Source organism: Zalophus californianus, chromosome 10 (genome assembly GCF_009762305.2).
Source record: "Zalophus californianus isolate mZalCal1 chromosome 10, mZalCal1.pri.v2, whole genome shotgun sequence".
Lineage (NCBI taxonomy): Eukaryota > Metazoa > Chordata > Mammalia > Carnivora > Otariidae > Zalophus > Zalophus californianus.
The window spans coordinates 38,495,589-38,515,596 of record NC_045604.1 but is presented as its reverse complement, the minus strand read 5'-3'; the positions used below and the strand labels follow the sequence as shown (position 1 = coordinate 38,515,596).

Below are 20,008 nucleotides of genomic sequence, written 5' to 3'. Positions count from 1 at the left end.
GCAAGAGGAATGAATAACTAAGACAAGCCAATACTTGAAAAGTAAATGGTCTCAGGACAGTGAGATTACAAGTGATTTTAATTTTCACATTTTTTGCTTCTCTGTAATTTCTAACTTCAATACATGAAAATAATTCTGTCATGGGGAAAAAAAAGTGCTATTTTTATATTTTTAAAATAGATCAAATTGTGGAGGTACCACGCTGCCAAAGGCAGAAATGGGTGATGGGCTTACGAAAATAGCCTTACATAAGATAAATGCCATCCTTAAAACCATTATAAACTAGAAACGAGAGCTATTCAAAAGACTGTAGCTCATGGAAACAAATCTGCAGATAAAATTTCTGTTCTAATTAGGGTCATTTTTAAATAAAGGCAGAGTAACTTAAGGGACAAAAGTTAGTAACTTAATCACAATAATGATAATAACAACATTGTCTATAAACTAGCATATAGTCTGTCAGAGTAAGAATTAGAGCCTCCAAGGTGAGACTCTTTTTTTCATCATGCCTGATTTATTCTCTCACATCCTCCTTATTCTCAACGCTAGAACTACAGAACCAAATATCTAAAAGCAAATATAAACCCTCAAGAAATGAAAGAAATCGGGGCGCCTGGGTGGCTCAGTCATTAAGCGTCTGCCTTCAGCTCAGGTCATGGTCCCAGGGTCCCGGGATCGAGCCCCACATCGGGCTCCCCGCTCTGCGGGAGGCCTGCTTCTCCCTCTCCCACTCCCCCTGCTTGTGTTCCCTCTCTTGCTGTGTCTCTCTCTGTCAAATAAATAAATAAAATCTTTAAAAAAAAAAAAAGAAAGAAATCAAAGCATCACAAAATGTACCATCTACTGCCTCCTTTTCTTTGTACTCCTTTTAACCTTGGACATTTCTAGAAATCTTCAAAATGGAAAAGTGAACAAAAGCACATTTCCACTACATTAGCAGTACTGATGTTTATAACTGGACTACACAAAGTCCCAAAAGATGCATGCAAAAATTATTTTCTCTAGTAATTCTTTCCTACTACGAAAAAAAAAAAACTGTATAACAACTACTGTTCTACTGAACCCACCCCTGCAGAAATTTCTTATTCATTAAAGTTACTTTGCACAAAATTCCTCAATTAAATATTAATGCAGTGAGTCATATATATATACACTACAAATTTAGTAAAAGCTTAACTTTCATTAAAAACATTCCCTTAAATAATTTTTACATAAATGTTTTCTTTTCAGATAATTTCACTTAATGATAGCAAAAACCTTTAGATCCCATAAACAAAACCACTCAATTCAATTCAATTTGTCCTCTCACATAGTATTTTAAAATTGCTGAATCATCTTTTCTTGCAACCAGCACCACTACCATACTTGCTTACGGATTTTCTTTCTCCCCTTTTCAAGAGCCTTTTCTTTCCCTTGACACATTTTAAATGTTTTCAAATGGTTTTTATCAAACTATTTTATTTATGGAATGACTTAACAGATTTCTGACGTGATACATAGAAAGTTCTATTTCAGTTCTTCTCCTTTTCCCAAATTTCACCAGTGAAATCTACTACCTATAGAGAAACAGAGTCATAGGTTACTTTTTGAAAAAGATACCGGAGGGAGGGCACAACATCTCTAGTTCTTTCTTTACCCTTCTGCAGGTGTTCATGCTCTAGAGAATCTACTGAATGAGAGGCCACATTAACTGTTGCTGTCCCCCTCAGAGTTTCCCATGCTGCTTTTTTTTTTCTTTAAGATTTTATTTATTTATTTGACAGAGAGAAAGAGAGCACAAGCAGGGGGAGCAGCAGAGGAAGAGAGAGAAGCAGGCTCTCCGCTGAGCAGGGAGCCCAATGTGGGGTTTGATCCCAGGACCCTGAGATCATGACCTGAGCCAAAGTCAGATGCTTAACCGACTGAGCCACTGAGGCGCCCCATCTCATGCTGCTCTTAATAAATAAAACTTTAGTGGGAATTTTTGAAGGATAAAACTTTGTAAAAGAAATCTATCCTGGATAATTTTAAATTATTTCCTCCATGTGAGTATTTCAGCATTAGGAAGAAAACACTGCTACCTGGTAGCATGTACCAAGGTGTGCAAACACATCTATAAAAGAAAACCAACAAAACATCTCCAGTTTTATAAGGATAGCATATTATTAGCCCTATATTTGGTTAGATTAATATAACGTCTTCTAATCTTCAATAGTGCTTGGGAAGCCTGACTAAATTCTAAAGCAGTAACTAAATGAATCCCTTAAGAGGAGAGAGAAATTGAAAGGAAAGGAAATGGAAACAAACTCTAGGTAGCAAATTTCTCTCCTAGATGAGAATTCCAATGTTTGAATGAAATACATGAGAAGCTAGAGTGTTACAATTTCAAGGTTATTCTATATTTCAAGAAGCCAGCAGGACAGAAGACATTTTTAAAAAATTTTATATCATGTCTAACAAAGGACCATGCAATCATCTAACTAAAGGACACTTACAAGAGTTTTCTGATGAATGGTTCACCAACAGTTGTTATTATAAAAGAGTTTTCCCCAAAAAAGGATTAAGGAAATGGCAGAGAGTATGTTCATGGATAGGCTGGCTCAGGATTCTCCCTGGAAAATGGGAACATCAAGCTACAAACTACAGCATAGCAATCAGACAATGTATTCAAAGGAAACACAACCCTTCTTTAATTTTAACAGAGTTGTAAAATTTCAAAAGCAGAACAGATTGCACTGATTATTAATTCAACATAATTAGAAGAATTATAAAGAAAGTCCATACTAGCCAATTGACACTAAGTAAAGACAGTACTTAATAAAATGGTGCAAATTACTTTCACTTCCATTTTGGAAGGCTATAGATATAGAAATACGTATACCCTTTTTTCCAAAATAACTATAGTACAATATTCTCTTCCTGGTTATTGAGGGGAAAAGTGAGATATCTTAAAACACCTAAGAAAAATAGTATGAAATCTTTTTAAATTGTGTTTTATTGAACTCAAAACAAATACTGAATCAAATACAGCAAGAAATGCTAATGTATAAAAGTTCAAATATTGTCTAAACCTGATGTCACACTTACTCAAACCAACCTGCACCAAACAATTTAAATGTATGAATCAAGCCAGGTTTGTTAAGTAAGGAGTAGTGGGGCTTGTTAGAAAATACTTACTCCATCTAAAGACATTAAAATTCAAATGGGGGGGGGGAACTGTTACAGAATCAAGACTGCCAATTTACAATGTCTTTTTTAAAAACTTTAGTAAGAAAAAAAATCCCCAACATCTGTCCTTCTAATATGGTGTAAATGAGCAGGTACCAAAATGAAAGTAAATCAAAAAATGTTAAAACAAGCAAGCTCCCCAGTTAGGATTCCTAAAGGTATATAACAAGCACAAAGTAATTACAAATAAAGAATTCCATATTTTTAAGCAAAAACACACAAACTGGTATCATTTTAGAGAGAAAGAGTCTACAAAACTAACTACAAATTTAAAAAAGAAACAGACATCTACACCCAAAGCAGTTTTCCAAGGTGTCAACATGTCAACTCAATATAAAATTGAAAGTAGACAGAAACCCATAATTTATTATGATCTTTAAAATTAGTTACCAAATACTCATTTTTTATTAAAGTTATCATGATTTTGAAATAGATAAGAGCTCTTAACTAATACTAAAATCTTACAAATGTTAGTTTTCAGAAACATTATCACATTATTAAACAGCACTATAATTCCTTAAATTCTTCCTTGTATAACTTAACACCTACTAAAACTTAACACATACTTAATAGGTCTGAAATAGGAAACTTCAGCTACTGTTTTATGAGCTAAAGATCATGTCCAGACAAACACATAAATATGAAGACAGACATACCAACAATTCCGTTTCCTCAACAAAGCATTTAATTAAATTTTTGTCAAATATATAAAATAAAATTTTCATATGTATAAACATGTTACCTCCTGGACATCCTCTGGATTTCTTCGTGAAACAACCTAAAACAAAACATACACAGAAATATCTCATCATTACCAAAATTTAAGATTTCACATCTGTATAATTAATTTCAACAGTATTTGACTGAGAAATTCAATTTGCTTAAAGGAAAAGAAATACCATATTATATCACTTACAAAGAACTCAGCTATATAATAACTTCACCACCTGAAACACATGCTAAAAATTTTAAGAAAAAGGGCAGCTAAAGGGGTGCCTGGGTGGCTCAGTCGCTTGGGCGGCTACCTTCGGCTCAGGTCATGATCCCAGGGTCCTGGGATCAAGCCCCCCCCCCCACCGCATCAGGCTCCCAGCTCAGTGGGGAGCCTGCTTCTACTTTCCCTCTGCAATTCTCGTGCTCTCTGGCTCTCTCTATCTCTCTAACAAATAAATAAATAAAATCTTTTAAAAAAGAGGAAGGAAGGAAGGAAGGAAGGAAGGAAGAAGGAAAGGGAAAGGGAAAGGGAAAGGGAAAAGGAAGGGAAAGAAGGAAGGGAAGAAGGAAGGAAGGAAGGAAGGAAGGAGGAAGGAAGGAAGGAAGGAGGAAGAAGAAGAAGAAAGAAAGAAAGAAAGAAAGAAAGAAAGAAAGAAAGAAAGAAAGAAAGAAAGAAAAGAAAGAAAGAAAAAGAAAGAAAGAAAGAAAGAAAGAAAGAAAGAAGCAGCTAAAAAAAAGCCCACACACTAAAGTTCATACATTACATTCATAAGAGAATGCGGTGGCTTCACTCTTACTTGACATAATTCTAACAAGCTTTTCTACCCCACTTCCCAGCCTACATATAAAGTAGAAACAAAAAAAAGCAGCTGTGCCCATTCAATGTATACAAGGGATGGCTCTGTATTATTCCTTACAACTATACGTGAATCTACAGTTAGCTCAATAAAAATTCCAATTAAAAAAAAAAGCAGCCACAGTACTCAGGCACACCAATACCTGTGAGAAGTAATCACTGACCACCCAATGGGTGAAGAAAAGTAACTTACAAAAATCACATACAGCATTCAGGGACAAATAATCCTATCAATATTCCCTGAGCAAAGAAAAAGAGGGGGATTATTTCAGACTTCTCTAATTATAAAAGCCAAAAAGTTTAACACCATTTAGAAAGATTTCCTCACAAAACATGAAAAGAAGAAGGCTGGGTGTTTAAATCAAACAGCATTGGAGAGTGGGGAAATCTCACATTAGATACATAATACCATCTATGTAAATGTAAATTTCACTAATACGCATTTTGCAAAGACAAAAAGATACATCAACATATTAAAATAGTTGCCTATGGATGAGAAAAAGAAAGAAGTCTTTGCTGACTGGTGACAGAACTGTAAACTGAAGATTATGATCCACTCAACAGGCTTGACCTCCTCTATAAAATGGGGAATAATACTCCCTGCCTGGCCCTGACAGACATCAAATCAGAACATGGCAAGAACTTCATAATAAAAATTAGTTCCTTCTCTCCCTTACTAGAGAATTTAACTACCTTGAGAGGCCCCCACCTAAGAATTCCAGAGAGGAAAGGTTTTCAATTTCTCGCCACTCTATTCTCCAGCTTTCAGGATATATAAATTTGGTGAAATCTCTTGGCAATTTTCATTAATTTAGAATAGTGTTATCCAACAGAACTTTCTTAGATCATGGAAAGAAATGTTCCTTATCTGCACTGTTCAACACAGTAGCGGCTGGCCACATATATGTACATGGCTACTGAGCACCTGAAACATGGCTACTGCAATTAATAACTGAATTTTTTATTTTATCTCATTGTAATTAAATTTAAATAAAAATAACCACATATGACTGATTCTTACTGTATTAGAGAACACAGATTTAGAGTAAGAGGCTAGAACAGTTAACTAATGACCATAAAATTATTCAAATACTGAATTTTAGCTATTATTTTCACCTAGTAGCACCCCCCCAACATACACCCACCTTTCTAAAACTATGATGGTGTTTTCACATAACTAATGATTTAATTTTGCCTACTATAAAATCTTTCTTAAATTTTCGTAAAATATGCTAATGAAAGAGAGTCAGGGATAATCAAGCCACAGAGATTCTGCCCACCAAAAAACAGTCAACATATGATCACTGGCAAGAAGGTTCAGTCAGGTGTACCTGACTTTCTACAAGTTTTCTCTTATGGAAAAGTAATAGATTTAATAATTTACAACTCAATCACTTTGTAAATATATGAAGATATCTTACTATTTTAAATAATCTTTCTTTACATATGCAAATGATCTTTTGTGACAAAAGAAATTATTTCTGATTGGTGTGCAATTAGAAGTATCACATTTTGGATTTTCTTCAGATAAGCCATTCCTGGAAATCAAATATATGTATACTGCATAAGCAAAATATAATTAGCCATCCCCTAACAATATCCACACTTTCTTAAAGTTTATTTATTTATTTTAGTAATCTCTTCACCCAATGTGGGGTTCAAACCCACAAACCCCAAGACGAAGAGTCGCACCACTCTTCCGACTAAACCAGGCCCGGTGCCCAATATCCACAATTTAAAACCCATCTTATCAGAAATAGTCAATTTTATTATGATTTGTCATTTACAGTCTGAGTGGCTCACAGAGTTCTATATGCTGCTGCTACAATGGTGAGTAAGACAAAACCCCTGCATTCACACCTTCACTGGAGTTCACAGTCTAGTGATATGCGTGGGGGGGGGTGTTGGGGAGGAAATGCAGAGTACAGGAGGAGGGCTGTATTCCCAAACTTATTTTAGTATCTCAGAGAACAGCAGTGTGCTAAGCAACGGGTTGGGAAACACTTCATCCCAGACCTTTCCCTGACACTGGATGCTCACTGTCCAGACCACAGTGGCATCCCTGAAGCTGTCAAGAACAGCTGAGTGATTTAAGACTTCTAATGTCTTCATGATAATAAATTATTCATAGTTAGTATAGAAAATACAGAAAACCAAAGTTTAAGTATTCTTAAACTACCTAAGTGACGGTCTTTACTCTAATTCAAGCTTACAAGAACCTCTCTTCACCCTCAAGAACTTGGCATGTGAAGGGGCGAGGGATTTACTCGGGCGGAGTTCAGAAAATTAAATCAAAAGCTATCTGCCAAGTATTAACTCCTCCCTTTCCCCAAGAGCATAAGCAAAGCTTAGTGAAATCAGGTCTAGAAAGTTCAGGACTGCACTTTCCTGGTTCTCTCCTCTTTCCTCCTTGGTTCTTTCGCTGCTCTTTTGCAGGCTCCTCTTCCTCCTACCCCCCAACAATCTGTGAGCATCCCAAGAATCAACCCTAGACTCTGTTTCTTAGCCTCCTTTTCAGTGTTAAGAAAGAAAGTCTATACCGGTGCTAATACTAATACTGTTCAAGGTACTGAGCTAGGCATGGAGGGGGAAAAAATCTGATTTTGTACACTTATATTTGCAAAGCATTTTATTAACGATTCACTTTATTCCCTCAACAACCTATGAACTAGGCAGAAGTGGTTATTATGAGTCTCCCTCTTTACCACTGAAGAAATAAGATCCAGAGACTTGAATAAGATCACATGACTATTCACCTTTAGATTTCTGACTCCTGGTCCAGTGCTCTTTCCACTGTACTACACTGTATCCCTCAAATTATCTGTAATATTTTCAGCAACAATTGAGTTTACTTACTTCCACAAACCCTGTCACCATTGGATTGTATTTATTCTTTCACTTATTCATTCAACAAATATTAAGGCCTACTCCACTTCTAGATACTGAACTATAACAGAAAATACACTGGGTCTGATCTCTACACCACTGTATTATAAAAATATAACCGCTTGGCAAAATATATTAGCAAGTTCAACCACTTGGCGCCCCGTTATAAGAGATTCAGTATTCCCACATGCATAATCTTATTTAAATAGTTAAGAATATGTCCCTGAGATGGAAATCAAAAAACACAAAAGGGTTAGTTAGTTAGGATACACACAGGTTGAGACCAAATGTCCAACTCTTTCTACTATGTAATTCTCTTCAGCACGAATTTAAAGTTGGTGAAAAATAAGAATATCAATCAGAATCTGAAGAAAGATACGATCATAATGAAAATGAACAAAATGAGGCCCTCAGACCCAGATTTTTATAACTTATAACACTTTCTTAGCAATTAGCTCAACAAGTAATATCAACTCTAAAAAAAAAAACACACACACTGTAAATTCCCTCTGATACAGGTTACTAGCCAGCATTTAGTAACTTTTTGGGGGGTGAATTTCAATATTTTGTCATAAAATTCAGCCAATAAATGCCACAAAAGATGGAATTTAAAGCAGTGATTCCTTTTGTCTAAATTTCATAAATGTCCACTGTAAGCCTTTTTTTTTTAAAGATTTTATTTATTTATTTGAGAGAGAGAGAGAGAGAGAAACAGCATGAGAGGGGAGAAGGTCAGAGGGAGAAGTAGGCTCCCCGCTGAGCCGGGAGCCCGATGCGGGACTCGATCCCAGGACTCCGGGATCATGACCTGAGCCGAAGGCAAGTCGCTTAACCAACTGAGCCACCCAGGCGCCCTCCACTGTAAGCCTTACCTATTACCTACACATATATCTTGTAGAGCCTCTTGGTTATAGAGAAATCCTATCACCAAGTCATCTTCAAATTATTACCCCTAAAGCAGGTGCTTCACAAACCGTGCTGTATGGAATATCAATATTCTTTAAATTAGTGCTCTCAAAGGAAGAGCTTAATGACCAATTCAGTTTACTTTGTTTAAAAAAGAGACATTTTTTTTACAGCGGCCTTTTCTCAAGGCTTTTTAATACATTATCATGCATAGTAAATCTCCAAAAGAAAAATATGTAGTATCTATCCAACTTTTTATTTTTATCATATGTTATCTGCTATTATTTTATTTATTTAATGCAACACCCACTAAATTTGAAATACAGTTGGGAAATGCTGCTGCAATGTTTGTAGTCCATCTGCCCCTATTAATGCCAACAGCAGATTCCTGAATTGAGAGAAAACAAATAAGGGCTTACAGTGAAGGTCACTATCTCTTACTGTGCTAAGAAATTAAGTCCCTCTACTCATTTCAATCACCACAACAATCCCTGCCTGGTAGGATGAGATAACCAAGCCCAAGAGCATACAGTCACATACTAATATTAATCTATTAATCAGTTACAGGCAAGACTGGATCTCAGAACTCCATGATTCCAAAGTACTCCTTCCAGAACACTACTAAATCGGTCCTCCTAAAGACTAAAATTCCAGGGTGCCTGGGTGGCTCAGATGGTTGAGCGTCTGCCTTCAGCTCAGGGCATGATCTCAGGGTCCTGGGATCGAGGCCCATATCAGGCTCCTGGCTCAGCGGGGAGTCTGCTTCTTCCTCTCCCTCTGCCTCTCTCCCCTGCTCATATTCCTCTCTCTCTCTCTCTCTCTGTGTCACATGAATAAAAAAATAAATAAAATAAGATTAAAATTCCAAGTATGCAAGTAATATTCCTGATGCCTGTTAGGTAAACCCATTTTGTCTTTTACAGAGAAATGTAAGTTGACCAAAAAATAGCAGCTGAGAAGTGCTTTGCAGAAGAGAAGGAGCTAAATAGAAAGGGGTCTGATTACAGGCTCTGGTACTAGCCATGAACTGCTTTTTTGCCAGTTTAGTAATGAACCAAGAGAAAGCAACCTTAAAATGAGCCCTCTTTCCTATCTGTAAAACAAAGACCTGAGGGGACGCCTGGGTGGCTCAGTCAGTAAGCGTCTGCCTTTGGCTCAGGTCAGGATCCCAGGGTCCTGAGATCGAGTCCGACCCCTTGCTCAGCAGGAGCTCCCGCTTCTCCCTTAGCCTGCAGCTCTCCCTGCTTGTGCGCACACTCGCACGCGCGCTCTCTCTCTCTCTGACAAATAAATAAATAAAATCTTAAAAAAAAAAAAAAAAGACCTGAAGTTAGAGCTTGGACTAGCTCAGGCCCATAATAATCGACAGATCATACAGTCATTAGGTCCTCTAGATCCTTTTCAGAGTGCTAACTTATTTTATCTACTCCTTAATAAGTATTACCAACTTTCCTTAAAAGTTTAAAACACTCATTTATCCAATTACCATCATAATTATGATTCGAAGTCACTCTCTTCACTCAGACCCACACAAAAGAACTGTCTTCTTCATAAGATTGAAAGATAACTCCTAGAAAACAGAACTACAAAAATCAGTCAAATCTATTATACCGCTTACAAAAAAGATCAAAAATTAGTCCCTTTAGAACCAAGTAGAAATGAGTTAAATATAATTTTAAGAAGCTACTTTTATGAGCAACTTATTACAGTCAAATCTTCTGATGGCTGTTCAGCTACTAGTTTGGTAATAGAGCTAAGAGGATAAAGGGTTTACAAAAGTAACATTTTTTTTAAAACTAAGCGTCAAGATACAAATAAACATGAAAAAATGGGGGGGACACATGCCCACTCTTCATCTCTCAAAGATAGGACTCCCCAAATGTGGGATGAGAATAATTGGATATACAAAAATGTAAGGCTATACTACACTGAACATTTCCCATTGTGGTGATTAGGTAAACCAAATGGCACATTCATCAATGTAATGCACACAATCGTGACTTTCAGGCATTTGACTTTCAAAAAAATCCATACTTTCTTATAAACATACTGACACCTTTAAACTGCATTTCATACATACACACCACACCACACACAACCCCTCTGGCAAGAATAGGTACCTCAAAGCGCCCAGCTCCCAGAGACAAGTGTCCTCTTACCAAACTCAACCTCCATCCTACCCCAACACCTGCTTCTCAGTTCCTCTTTCCCTCTTTTCCCTGCAGAGCTGCAGGTTGTCACTGGTTGGCAAGAATATTTGGGTTGGTTAATCACCCGCCAGCCAGGTAGTCTGGACCCAAGAGACAGCACCTGAACAAACCAATTTAATTAGACATTTTACAACATTGTTTAGTCTGGAATGAAAGAACTTCCATATAAGATACATAAGTCAATGGGAAAAAATTCAGACATTCCACTTTCTAACAAGTTTTTACAAAAGTGATATATTGAAAGGAATGATTGCTTTCTACATCATCAAAATCCCAAAATCTAAAGAGAGAATAAAGAAACTATAACAGCAAGCTACCTTTGGACATTCAATAAATGTTGAGTTGTATTTCTCACTTTAAATTTACCAACTATAATGGTATATAAATAATACCAACTCTAAGGTAAACTATTTTCCAATCTAATTTCAAGGAAAATCAAAATCATTATTGTTAAAGTTTGCAGTTTAACACAAAATCTTAATATCTGAGCATATAAATTATCAATACACACAATGAAAACAGGACTGGCTTACATTTTTTGAAACCTGCTTACTAGAGGAGCCCGGGTGTCTCAGTCGATTAAGCATCCAACTCTTGATATCAGCTCCAGTCACGATCTCAGGATCGTGAGATGGAGCCCCGCCTCAGGCTCCACTCTCAGTGTGGAGTCCACTTGAGATTCTCTTTCTCCCTCTACCTTTGCCCCTCCCCCTGTTCACATTCTCTCTAAATAAATAAATAAGATCTTAAAAAAAAAAAAAACCTGCTTACTAACATTTTTCGCATGAGATAGTTTTCTATTAAACAGTATTAACAGTGAAAAACAAAGGAAAGGTAGAATAAAACAAGATGCTAGGGAAAAAACTGAACAACCTAAGAACCATGATTTTTCTTTTTTTTAAAGATTTTTATTTATTTTTTTGAATTTTTTATTTTTTTTAAGATTTTTATTTATTTATTTGACAGAGAGAGACACGGCGAGAGAGGGAACACAAGCAGGGGGAGTGCGAGAGGGAGAAGCAGGCTTCCCGCTGAGCAGGGAGCCTGATGTGGGGCTTGATCCCAGGACCCTGGATCATGGCCTGAGCCAAACCATAATTTTTCAAAATTTTTAATCATAAATATATTTTTCAACAAATTAATCTCCCTCCCTACACCCATGACTACTCCATTTGCTGAAAATATTTCCAGAGTATGCCAACACCATTTTTCAAGAAACCTTCATAGAGCTACTGATTTAACAACCGAAAACTAATAATTCTCACTGCTTTAACATTAGACATTTGTAATAATATAAGCAGTTAAGGGTTTAAAATTTAGCAGGCTTGGGGTGCCTGGGTGGCTCAGTCATTAAGCATCTGCCTTTGGCTCAGGTCATGATCCCAGGGTCCTGGGATCGATCCCCCACATCGGGTTCCCTGCTCAGCAGAAAGTCTGCTTCTCCCCTCTCCCTCTGACTGCTGCTCCCCTGCTTGTGCTCTCTCTCTGTCAAAGAAATAAATAAAATCTTTTAATAAAAAAATAAATAAATAATCTTTTAATAAAAAATAAATAAAATAAAATTTAGGAGGCTCTTATTTCCTCATAGTGGCTTAAATTATTACTTGAAATGTTTATGAATATGCATCACTTTCAAAATAAAAAGCTATCAAAACTAAAAATTAAATATGCTGCATTCGGCATACAAAAACTCCACGGTAAATATCATACTGAAGAGAAAAAGACTGAATGCTTTCCTCCTAAGATCAGGAACAAGGCAAGGACGTTCACTTTCACCACTTCTATTCAACACTGCACTATAAGTCCTAGGCAGAACAGTAAGACAACAAAAAGAAATAAAAGAAATAAAACAAAAAGAAATAAAACTATTCCCTTTGCCAAAGGTGTATTGTCTATGTAGAAAAAAATGAAAACTCTACCAAAAACTCCTAAAACTAGTAAGTAGTCTTGGAACGATCATAGGATATAAGTCAACAGAAATAATAAACCCAAATGTCTTTATACCAGCAACGAAAACTTGAAAATCAAATTTTAATACTATTCAGAGTAGCTACAAAAAGACAAAATACTGAGAAATATATCTAACAATAATGTCCAGAATCTGTATACTGAAAATTAGAAAACGTTGATGAAAAAAATCAAAGAACACCTAAATTAATGGCAAGACATAGTGTGTTCATTTGCAGATTTGCAGATTCAACAGAGTAAAGATGTCAATTCTCCCCAAAACTGACCCACAGATTTAATGGAATTCTAATCAAAATCCCATCAGGATTCCTTGTAGATATAGCCAACCTGATTCTAAAATTGATATAGAAAAGCAAAGGAACTAGACAGTCAAAACAATTTTGAAAAAGAATAAAGTTGCAGGAATTCTACCTAATTTTAAGACTTAATATAAATATAAACCTACAATAATCAAGGCAGTGTGGTATGAAACAAAACAGAGAATCCAGAAACAGATCCACACATATATTTGCTGACTGATTTTGGACAGAGATGCAAAAACAATTCAATAAAAAAAGAGCTAGTCTCTTAAATAAAGTGTTTTGTTGCAATCGAACAACCATATGCATGTTCTGTCTAAACCTCACACCTTATACAAAAATAAACTCAAAATGGACCATAGAGCTAAATGTTAAATGTAAAACACTAAATCTTCTAGAACAAAACATTGGGGGAAAAAATTTGTGACCTGAAGTTAGTAAAGAATTTTTAGATACAACACTAAAAGCACACTTCATACGAGAAAAAAGAGAGAGACTTCACCAAAATTAAAACTTTTTGCTTTGTGAAAGACACTGTTAAGATAATGAAAAGATATGCTATACACTGGGAGAAAATATATATAATCATATATCTGACAAAAAAACTTACATCCAGAATATAGAATCTGACAATTCAACACTTAGAAAACAATCCTATAAAAAAAGGGAAGAAAAGACGGTCTTCAGAAGGTTAAATACTGGATGATTCTATTTATACAACATTCTCAGAAAGAAGTAGAGTGGTAGAGAGCAGATCAGTGGTCACCAAGGAGCTAAGAGGTGGGAGAAGAATATATAAAAGGGACAGCATGAGGAGTGTTTGGGGATGATGGAACTGTTCTGTTTCCTGATGATGATGGTGGATATTTGAATCTATTGTGTAAAAATACATATAATTATATAAGAAGTCAATTTTACTATATATCGATTTAAAAAGGAACATTTAAAAAGAAAAATATTGCCTCTTTCCAGCCTTCTCTCAAATCCCTATCGTCCAGCTCTGTGCTAGGCACCGTGAATACAAAGTTAAAAAGGCAGTCTGCCCTCAGAGAGGGAAGCAAAACAAGTACATTATGATAAAGGCTCTAAAGGAGGGATATATAATCCACATGGAGTTCTACACGTAAGAAAGGCTCCCTGGAAAACACAGGGCAGGAGCTGACACTTCACATGAGCAGGGATACCAACATAAAAGAGAAGAGCATTCCAGACAGAGGAAACAGCATCTAACATAAAGGTATATGAGAAAAGTGTACTAACATACTACAAATAATTCCTTTCCCTCGCACAAGAAGGCCCTGCAAGAATACAGTCAGGAATTGAATGCAGGTTCCCTCCAAGCAACACAAATAGTGTTCCAATTTGAAGGCCTGGAAATGGCAATCTTCAGACTCAACTCAAGCTAAATATTTCTTCCATTCATTCCCTGCTCCCCTCTGTTCACATTATCACAGCCACTGTATTCTCCATGTATCTATCACTTTTGCCAAACTACAGTAAGGCCCTGTGGGGACACATAGGCAGCCCCATACATACACCCTACAGCATCTAAAGAAATATGTTTTACATAGGTATTCAACAGCAGCACTGGGATAAAAGCACTGCGACTGGGGCCAGTCTACCTGTGTTCAAATCTAGACTCCACCATTGGCTAGCCGTGTGACCCTGAGCAAGTTACTTAACCTCTCTGTGCCTCAATTTCCTCATTGATAATGTGAGAATAATAATAGCAGCTACTCAGTGGGCTGCTGTAGAAAATGCGCTTGATTTATATAAAGTGAAAAGAACAGTGCTTGACTCATATAAGCACCATATAAGCGTTTGCCATATAAAATGTGGACTTACGTATTCTCAGTTTGAAAAAACACCCAAATTGCTTTAAGTATGCACAAGACTTGCACACTGAAAATTAGAAAACATTGCTTAAAGAGCTAAATAAATGGAAGATACATGTTCATGGATCAGAAGATTCCATATTGCTAAGATATCTTCTTCTGTAGAAGCTGATCTGTATTCTCAATGTAATGCCAATCAAAATCTGGGTAGGTATGTCTGTAGAATTTGTCAAACTGATTCTAAACTTTACACAAAAATGCAAACAATCTAAAACAATCAAAACAATTTTTTAAATTTTTTATTGTTATGTTATTCACCATACATTACATCATTAGTTTTGGATGTAGTGTTCCATGATTCATTGTTTGTGCGTAACACCCAGTGCTCCACGCAGAACGTGCCCTCTTTTAATACCCATCACCAGGCTAACCATCCCCCCACCCCCCTCCCCTCTAGAACCCTCAGTTTGTTTTTCAGAGTCCATCGTCTCTCATGGTTGGTCTCCCCCTCCGAAAAACAATTTTGAGAAAGAGAACTGAATTTCAAGATGTTAGTATAAAGCTACAGCAAACAAGGCTGCATGCCATCAAGAAAAATGAAAGCAAATGTCTATACAAAGACTTCTATACAAACGTTCATGATAACTATATTCATATTAGCCAAAAATCAGAAACAATCCAAGTGCTCATTAACAGAATGGATTAACTGTAGTATAACCATACAAAGAAATACTGGTCAGCAATAAAAGAGAATAAAAACACACAACAACATAGATGAATCTCAAGTAATCATGCTAAGAATCCAGACCAAAAAAACAAAAGTGCATACTGTATGATTCCATTTATATCAAAATCTAGAAAATACAACCTAATCTACAGTGACAGAAAACTGACCTGGGGTTGCCTAGGAATAGGGGGTAGGGAGGGGGAACTGAATGCCAAGGAGCACGAGGGAACTTCTGCAGTGACGACCAGGGCAGTGGTTACACAACTATACACATTTGCCACAACTCGTCAAACTGTACACTTAAAATTGATGAGCTTGGTTGTACATAAAGTATAAACAAAATATAGTCATAAGGCAACACTGCCATTTAAAAATTAAAGCATACAGGCGCGCCTGGGTGGCTCAGTCGATTAAGCATCTGCCTTCGGCTCGGGTCATGATCCCAGGGTCATGGGATCGAGCCCCGCATGAGGCTCCCTGCTCAGCGGGAAACCTGCTTCTCCCTCTCCCACTCCCCCTGCTTGTGTTCCTGCTGTCGCACTCGCTCTCTCTCTGTCAAATAAATAAATAAAATCTTAAAAAATAATAATAATAAAAATAATGAAGCTCTCCTTGTCCTTTAAAAAAAATAAAAACTAAAGCATACCTTTTGCTTTCCATATTCATGGAAAGTATACAGGCAAGAATTACCATTCACTTAATGTTGTTAGAGAAATCTATATTATGAGTTTTGTAAATGTAGCATGATGAAACAACCAAAAACATTGCTAATGGCTTTTCTATCTGCATCTTCTTTAATTAAGAATTAAAGGAAATCTATAAAAGAATTTTCCAATTCTTAATAGAAATACTTACTCTAGATAAAAATTCATAACACAGAATTTAACTAGGAAATCTGTTAGCATGCCTGTAACTGGCCATAAGGTTATCCAAGCCTGCTAGGTTCCAGAGAACTGCAAAACAAAATATCAAGGAGTTTTTAAAAGATGAGAGTGCTCTTATGCTAGCTAAAATTTAACAATGGTACTTCCCATGATTCTAATTCTACTTCTGCATAAAGAACGCTGTAAAGGTCAAGAATATAGGGACTATTCCTTAAGGCTAGAAGTAAATTAGTAGTAGGAAACACTGAGAAGACATCCCTAATCTTTATCTCATGAAGTTCTCTCAGGGGAGCGCTACTTACTTGCTTAATTCTCCTGAGGAAAGATGTTTTTCTCCTCAAGTCTCAAAAAATAATAAATATTTTACTAGTTTTGTAATAGTAAGCATAGTTATTTTTTAAAAGTATATCTCCATGTTGACCCTCAAGCCTTAAAATTAAAAAAACAGGGGCGCCTGGGTGGTTCAGTTGTTAAGCATCTGCCTTCGCCTCGGGTCATGATCCCAGGGTCCTGGGATTGAGCCCCACATCGGGCTCCCTGTTGGGTGGGAAGTCTGCTTCTCCCTCTCCCACTCCCCCTGCTTGTGTTCCCTCTCTCGCTGTGTCTCTCTCTGTCAAATAAATAAATATTTTTTTAAAAATTTAAAAGAACAAACCCTGTAACAGAAACAAAAAAATGAGGAAATAGCCATTTACAAGGAGAAAAAAAGACAGTGTAAGCAACTTCCTAGTTCAAATAACCACAGCAATATGTAGCATGCATATTATATAACTTTGGTTACTTCTAAGGCAATGTGCTACTTCGTGTTCTAATTTACATTGTCATAAGTTAACTGTTGTCATAAAAATTAGTTCACAGCTTAAGAAAAGATATTTGAGATGTAAATTAGGTTAACCTTTCCTTCTAAGAAGTAAGACTACAAGTAATAATCATGCTCAGCGTTTCCTATTCAAGATCCGCACACATGCACACCTTCAGGCCTTTATAGGCTCTATTCCTCCCATTCACCCTTCTATCTACAATGCCCTCTCCTTTTACACCACCTGTCTGGATTCTTGCCATCTTTCACCATTTATCTTATCCCTGATCCCGTGAGCCAGAGTTATCTCCCTGTCTTCTGAAATCCCACAGCTCTTTTCTGTAGTCTTACAACATTTAACATTTCCATCTTGTACTACACTTCTTTAAGCCTCTCTTCTACTGGTAGCATCCTTGAAAGAAAGGTACATGCTTTCTTCAGCCTTGTATTCCTCATAGCACTTAGCACCTGGAACTAAACATTTATTGGGTGTGCTGCCTAGAATGGGAAAGAAAACATTCAACAATTTTTTCAACACTGTGTGCCATACATTGTCGTAGGTGATATAAAAGGAAACAAATACCAATGATAGAGACCTACTGTAAATCTACTAAGAGACACAGACATGTAAATAGATTAAGCATAAGGGATGAATTAGGGTGCTATGAAGGGAACACTATGTATATTGAAGATTGTTCTAATTCCATAAAAAATATTAGGAAACTAAGTCTAGATTTTGAAGGGCCCAATAACTAGAAAGGTTTCAAGAGTGGTATAATAAGGGTCCCTTAATTGTAATCTGAAAAAATTTCTTAATCTGAAACTAACATCGCCACCTATGTAACAACCTTACTTGCATAGCAGGGGGAGTAACAAATTTCACTCAATTCTCTGTATAACCCTCTGCAATAACAAGGCCTGGTCTTATCTTTAAACAAATTTGCTCCTCCTATCTTCTCACATGACTGAATTGTGGGCCATTTCCATAAAGCATGTACCACTTTCACGCCCCAAATTCTGTTTATCTAAATATACCTCACCTTTAAGGTTCTTCTCAAATTCTTCCTGAGCTCTCCGACAGACAGGATTATGCCATCCTCCAAATATATGTTGCACTATTACTACTATCTGTATCTCTCTTTTTTAACAACTAATGACAATGATAAAATTAATTCTTAACTTTTTATATAACTTGGAGTTAAGCAGAACTGGTCTCAAATCCTAAATGTGCACCTGCCTTATGATGTAAAGTTAGTCAAGTTAGGAAACTTCCTTGAACCTCAGTTTCTTCATCATTAAAATTAGGATTCAGTTGGGTAATAACGTACAACATGCCTAATATACACACATACTCATACAAACAGACGTTACAAACATTCCGACTTATTTTTGTTGTTCTTTTCCAAAAAGGGAGATGCAAACTCTCTTTAAAACTCAAGGCAAAAGCAATAAAACATGAACAAAGTGGGTACTAAAAACTGGTTAGTTAATGTAAAGGAGCCTCACACCTTTTAAATATGCCCTCAAAACAACTCACACAAGACACTCCCAGTAGAATTTCTCCTATGTCTCTTACTACTGCAAATTATGAAAATCTCAGGCAAAAAGACAGCCAAACACAGAGGGTCTAGGCTGGTGACATCCTTCTCAAAGAGTCTGTCTGCCTCACTACAAACCTGACACTGTATAAATGATCAAGGAAAGAAATATCGTTTATTACATAAATTAAATAATACATAAATTAGTTTTTCGATCTACACTATCCCGGCGAAGCAAGCAAAACCATTTCTGCTGATTTCAGCCTCAGAAGAGAAAGTACTACTGGGATAGGGTCTGAATCATCAATTTAAAACCATCAACGCCTGCCCCACCCCGGAATGAAGGCACTACCGCGACCTTCTATAGCACAGTCTCCAGCATTCAACACTCAGCCCCTACCCCAGTCTTCCAGAAGTCCCCACCTCCGACGCATGTCCGGCACTGGACGCACCCAGTCCCACCCCAAGCTCTGACCCAGGGTCAGGTACCCCTACACCAGGGTCCATACCCTAGTCCCTCACGCCCCAACTCTGGGTTCTACGCCCGACCGACCGCGATACTCACCCGGGCGGTGACCTTATACACCGTGTAGCCCCTTGGATGTCGCTGGGGCTCGGTGACAGTGTAGAAACGGGCCAGGTCGGCACCCCGCTCCCGGGAAGAGGTCATCCTCCCGCCGCCTCTGCCGCCGCCGCCGCCGGGCGGGGACCATCAGGGCAACCCGGCGCCGCCGCGGTCCGGGATCCCCAAACACCAGCGAAGCGGCGAGGGGGCGGTGGCTCCACGGCTGCCCTTCGCTGCGCGGCTCTGCTTCCGGCTCGGCAGAGAAGCTTCCGGGTCAGGCCGCTGCCGGCGACCTGGGGGAGGGGAGACTCCTCGCTAGAAGCTGACCCCCGTCCCGGCGTGGGCCTGGCAAACGGACAAGGATCAAGTGGCGGCACGGCACTCTCGTCACTGCGGAAGCTGAGACTACTCCACTAAGTCTCTGTGCGCTAGCTCCGACACCTTCTAGATGTTATGAGCGCTGTTGGAGCCAAGACACACAGGTGAGACCTCGGTGCTCCACACGCTCGCCCAGCCCAGCCCATGTACAAACTTATATGGAGTCGTGAAGGGATGGCATCTTCTTTCCTTCCTTACTCACGGCCTCATCATTTTAAATACCCACAGCAACATCT

The 20,008-nt window shown here is 37.6% G+C and overlaps 1 protein-coding gene across 6 annotated transcripts in view; it reads right to left on the bottom strand.

The window, feature by feature from the left end:
* RPS6KC1 (ribosomal protein S6 kinase C1) overlaps positions 1 to 19,632 on the bottom strand; it is a 174,739-nt gene extending 155,107 nt beyond the window's left edge. For 5 of the 6 annotated variants that reach the window (XR_003522969.1, XR_003522968.1, XM_027610784.1 and 2 more), the window contains exons 1-2: positions 19,395 to 19,632; positions 3,950 to 3,985 (exon numbers count right to left, since the gene is read on the bottom strand). Coding sequence is in view for 3 of the 6 variants with exons in the window: in XM_027610784.1 (XP_027466585.1) it covers positions 3,950 to 3,985; positions 19,395 to 19,499 (141 nt within the window). In the remaining 3 variants the exon portion in view is untranslated. Of the gene's footprint in view, positions 1 to 2,474; positions 2,592 to 3,949; positions 3,986 to 19,394 lie in introns of all 6 variants that reach the window. The other variant, XM_027610787.1, reaches the window with a different exon arrangement.
* Positions 19,633 to 20,008: the final 376 nt, after the last annotated feature.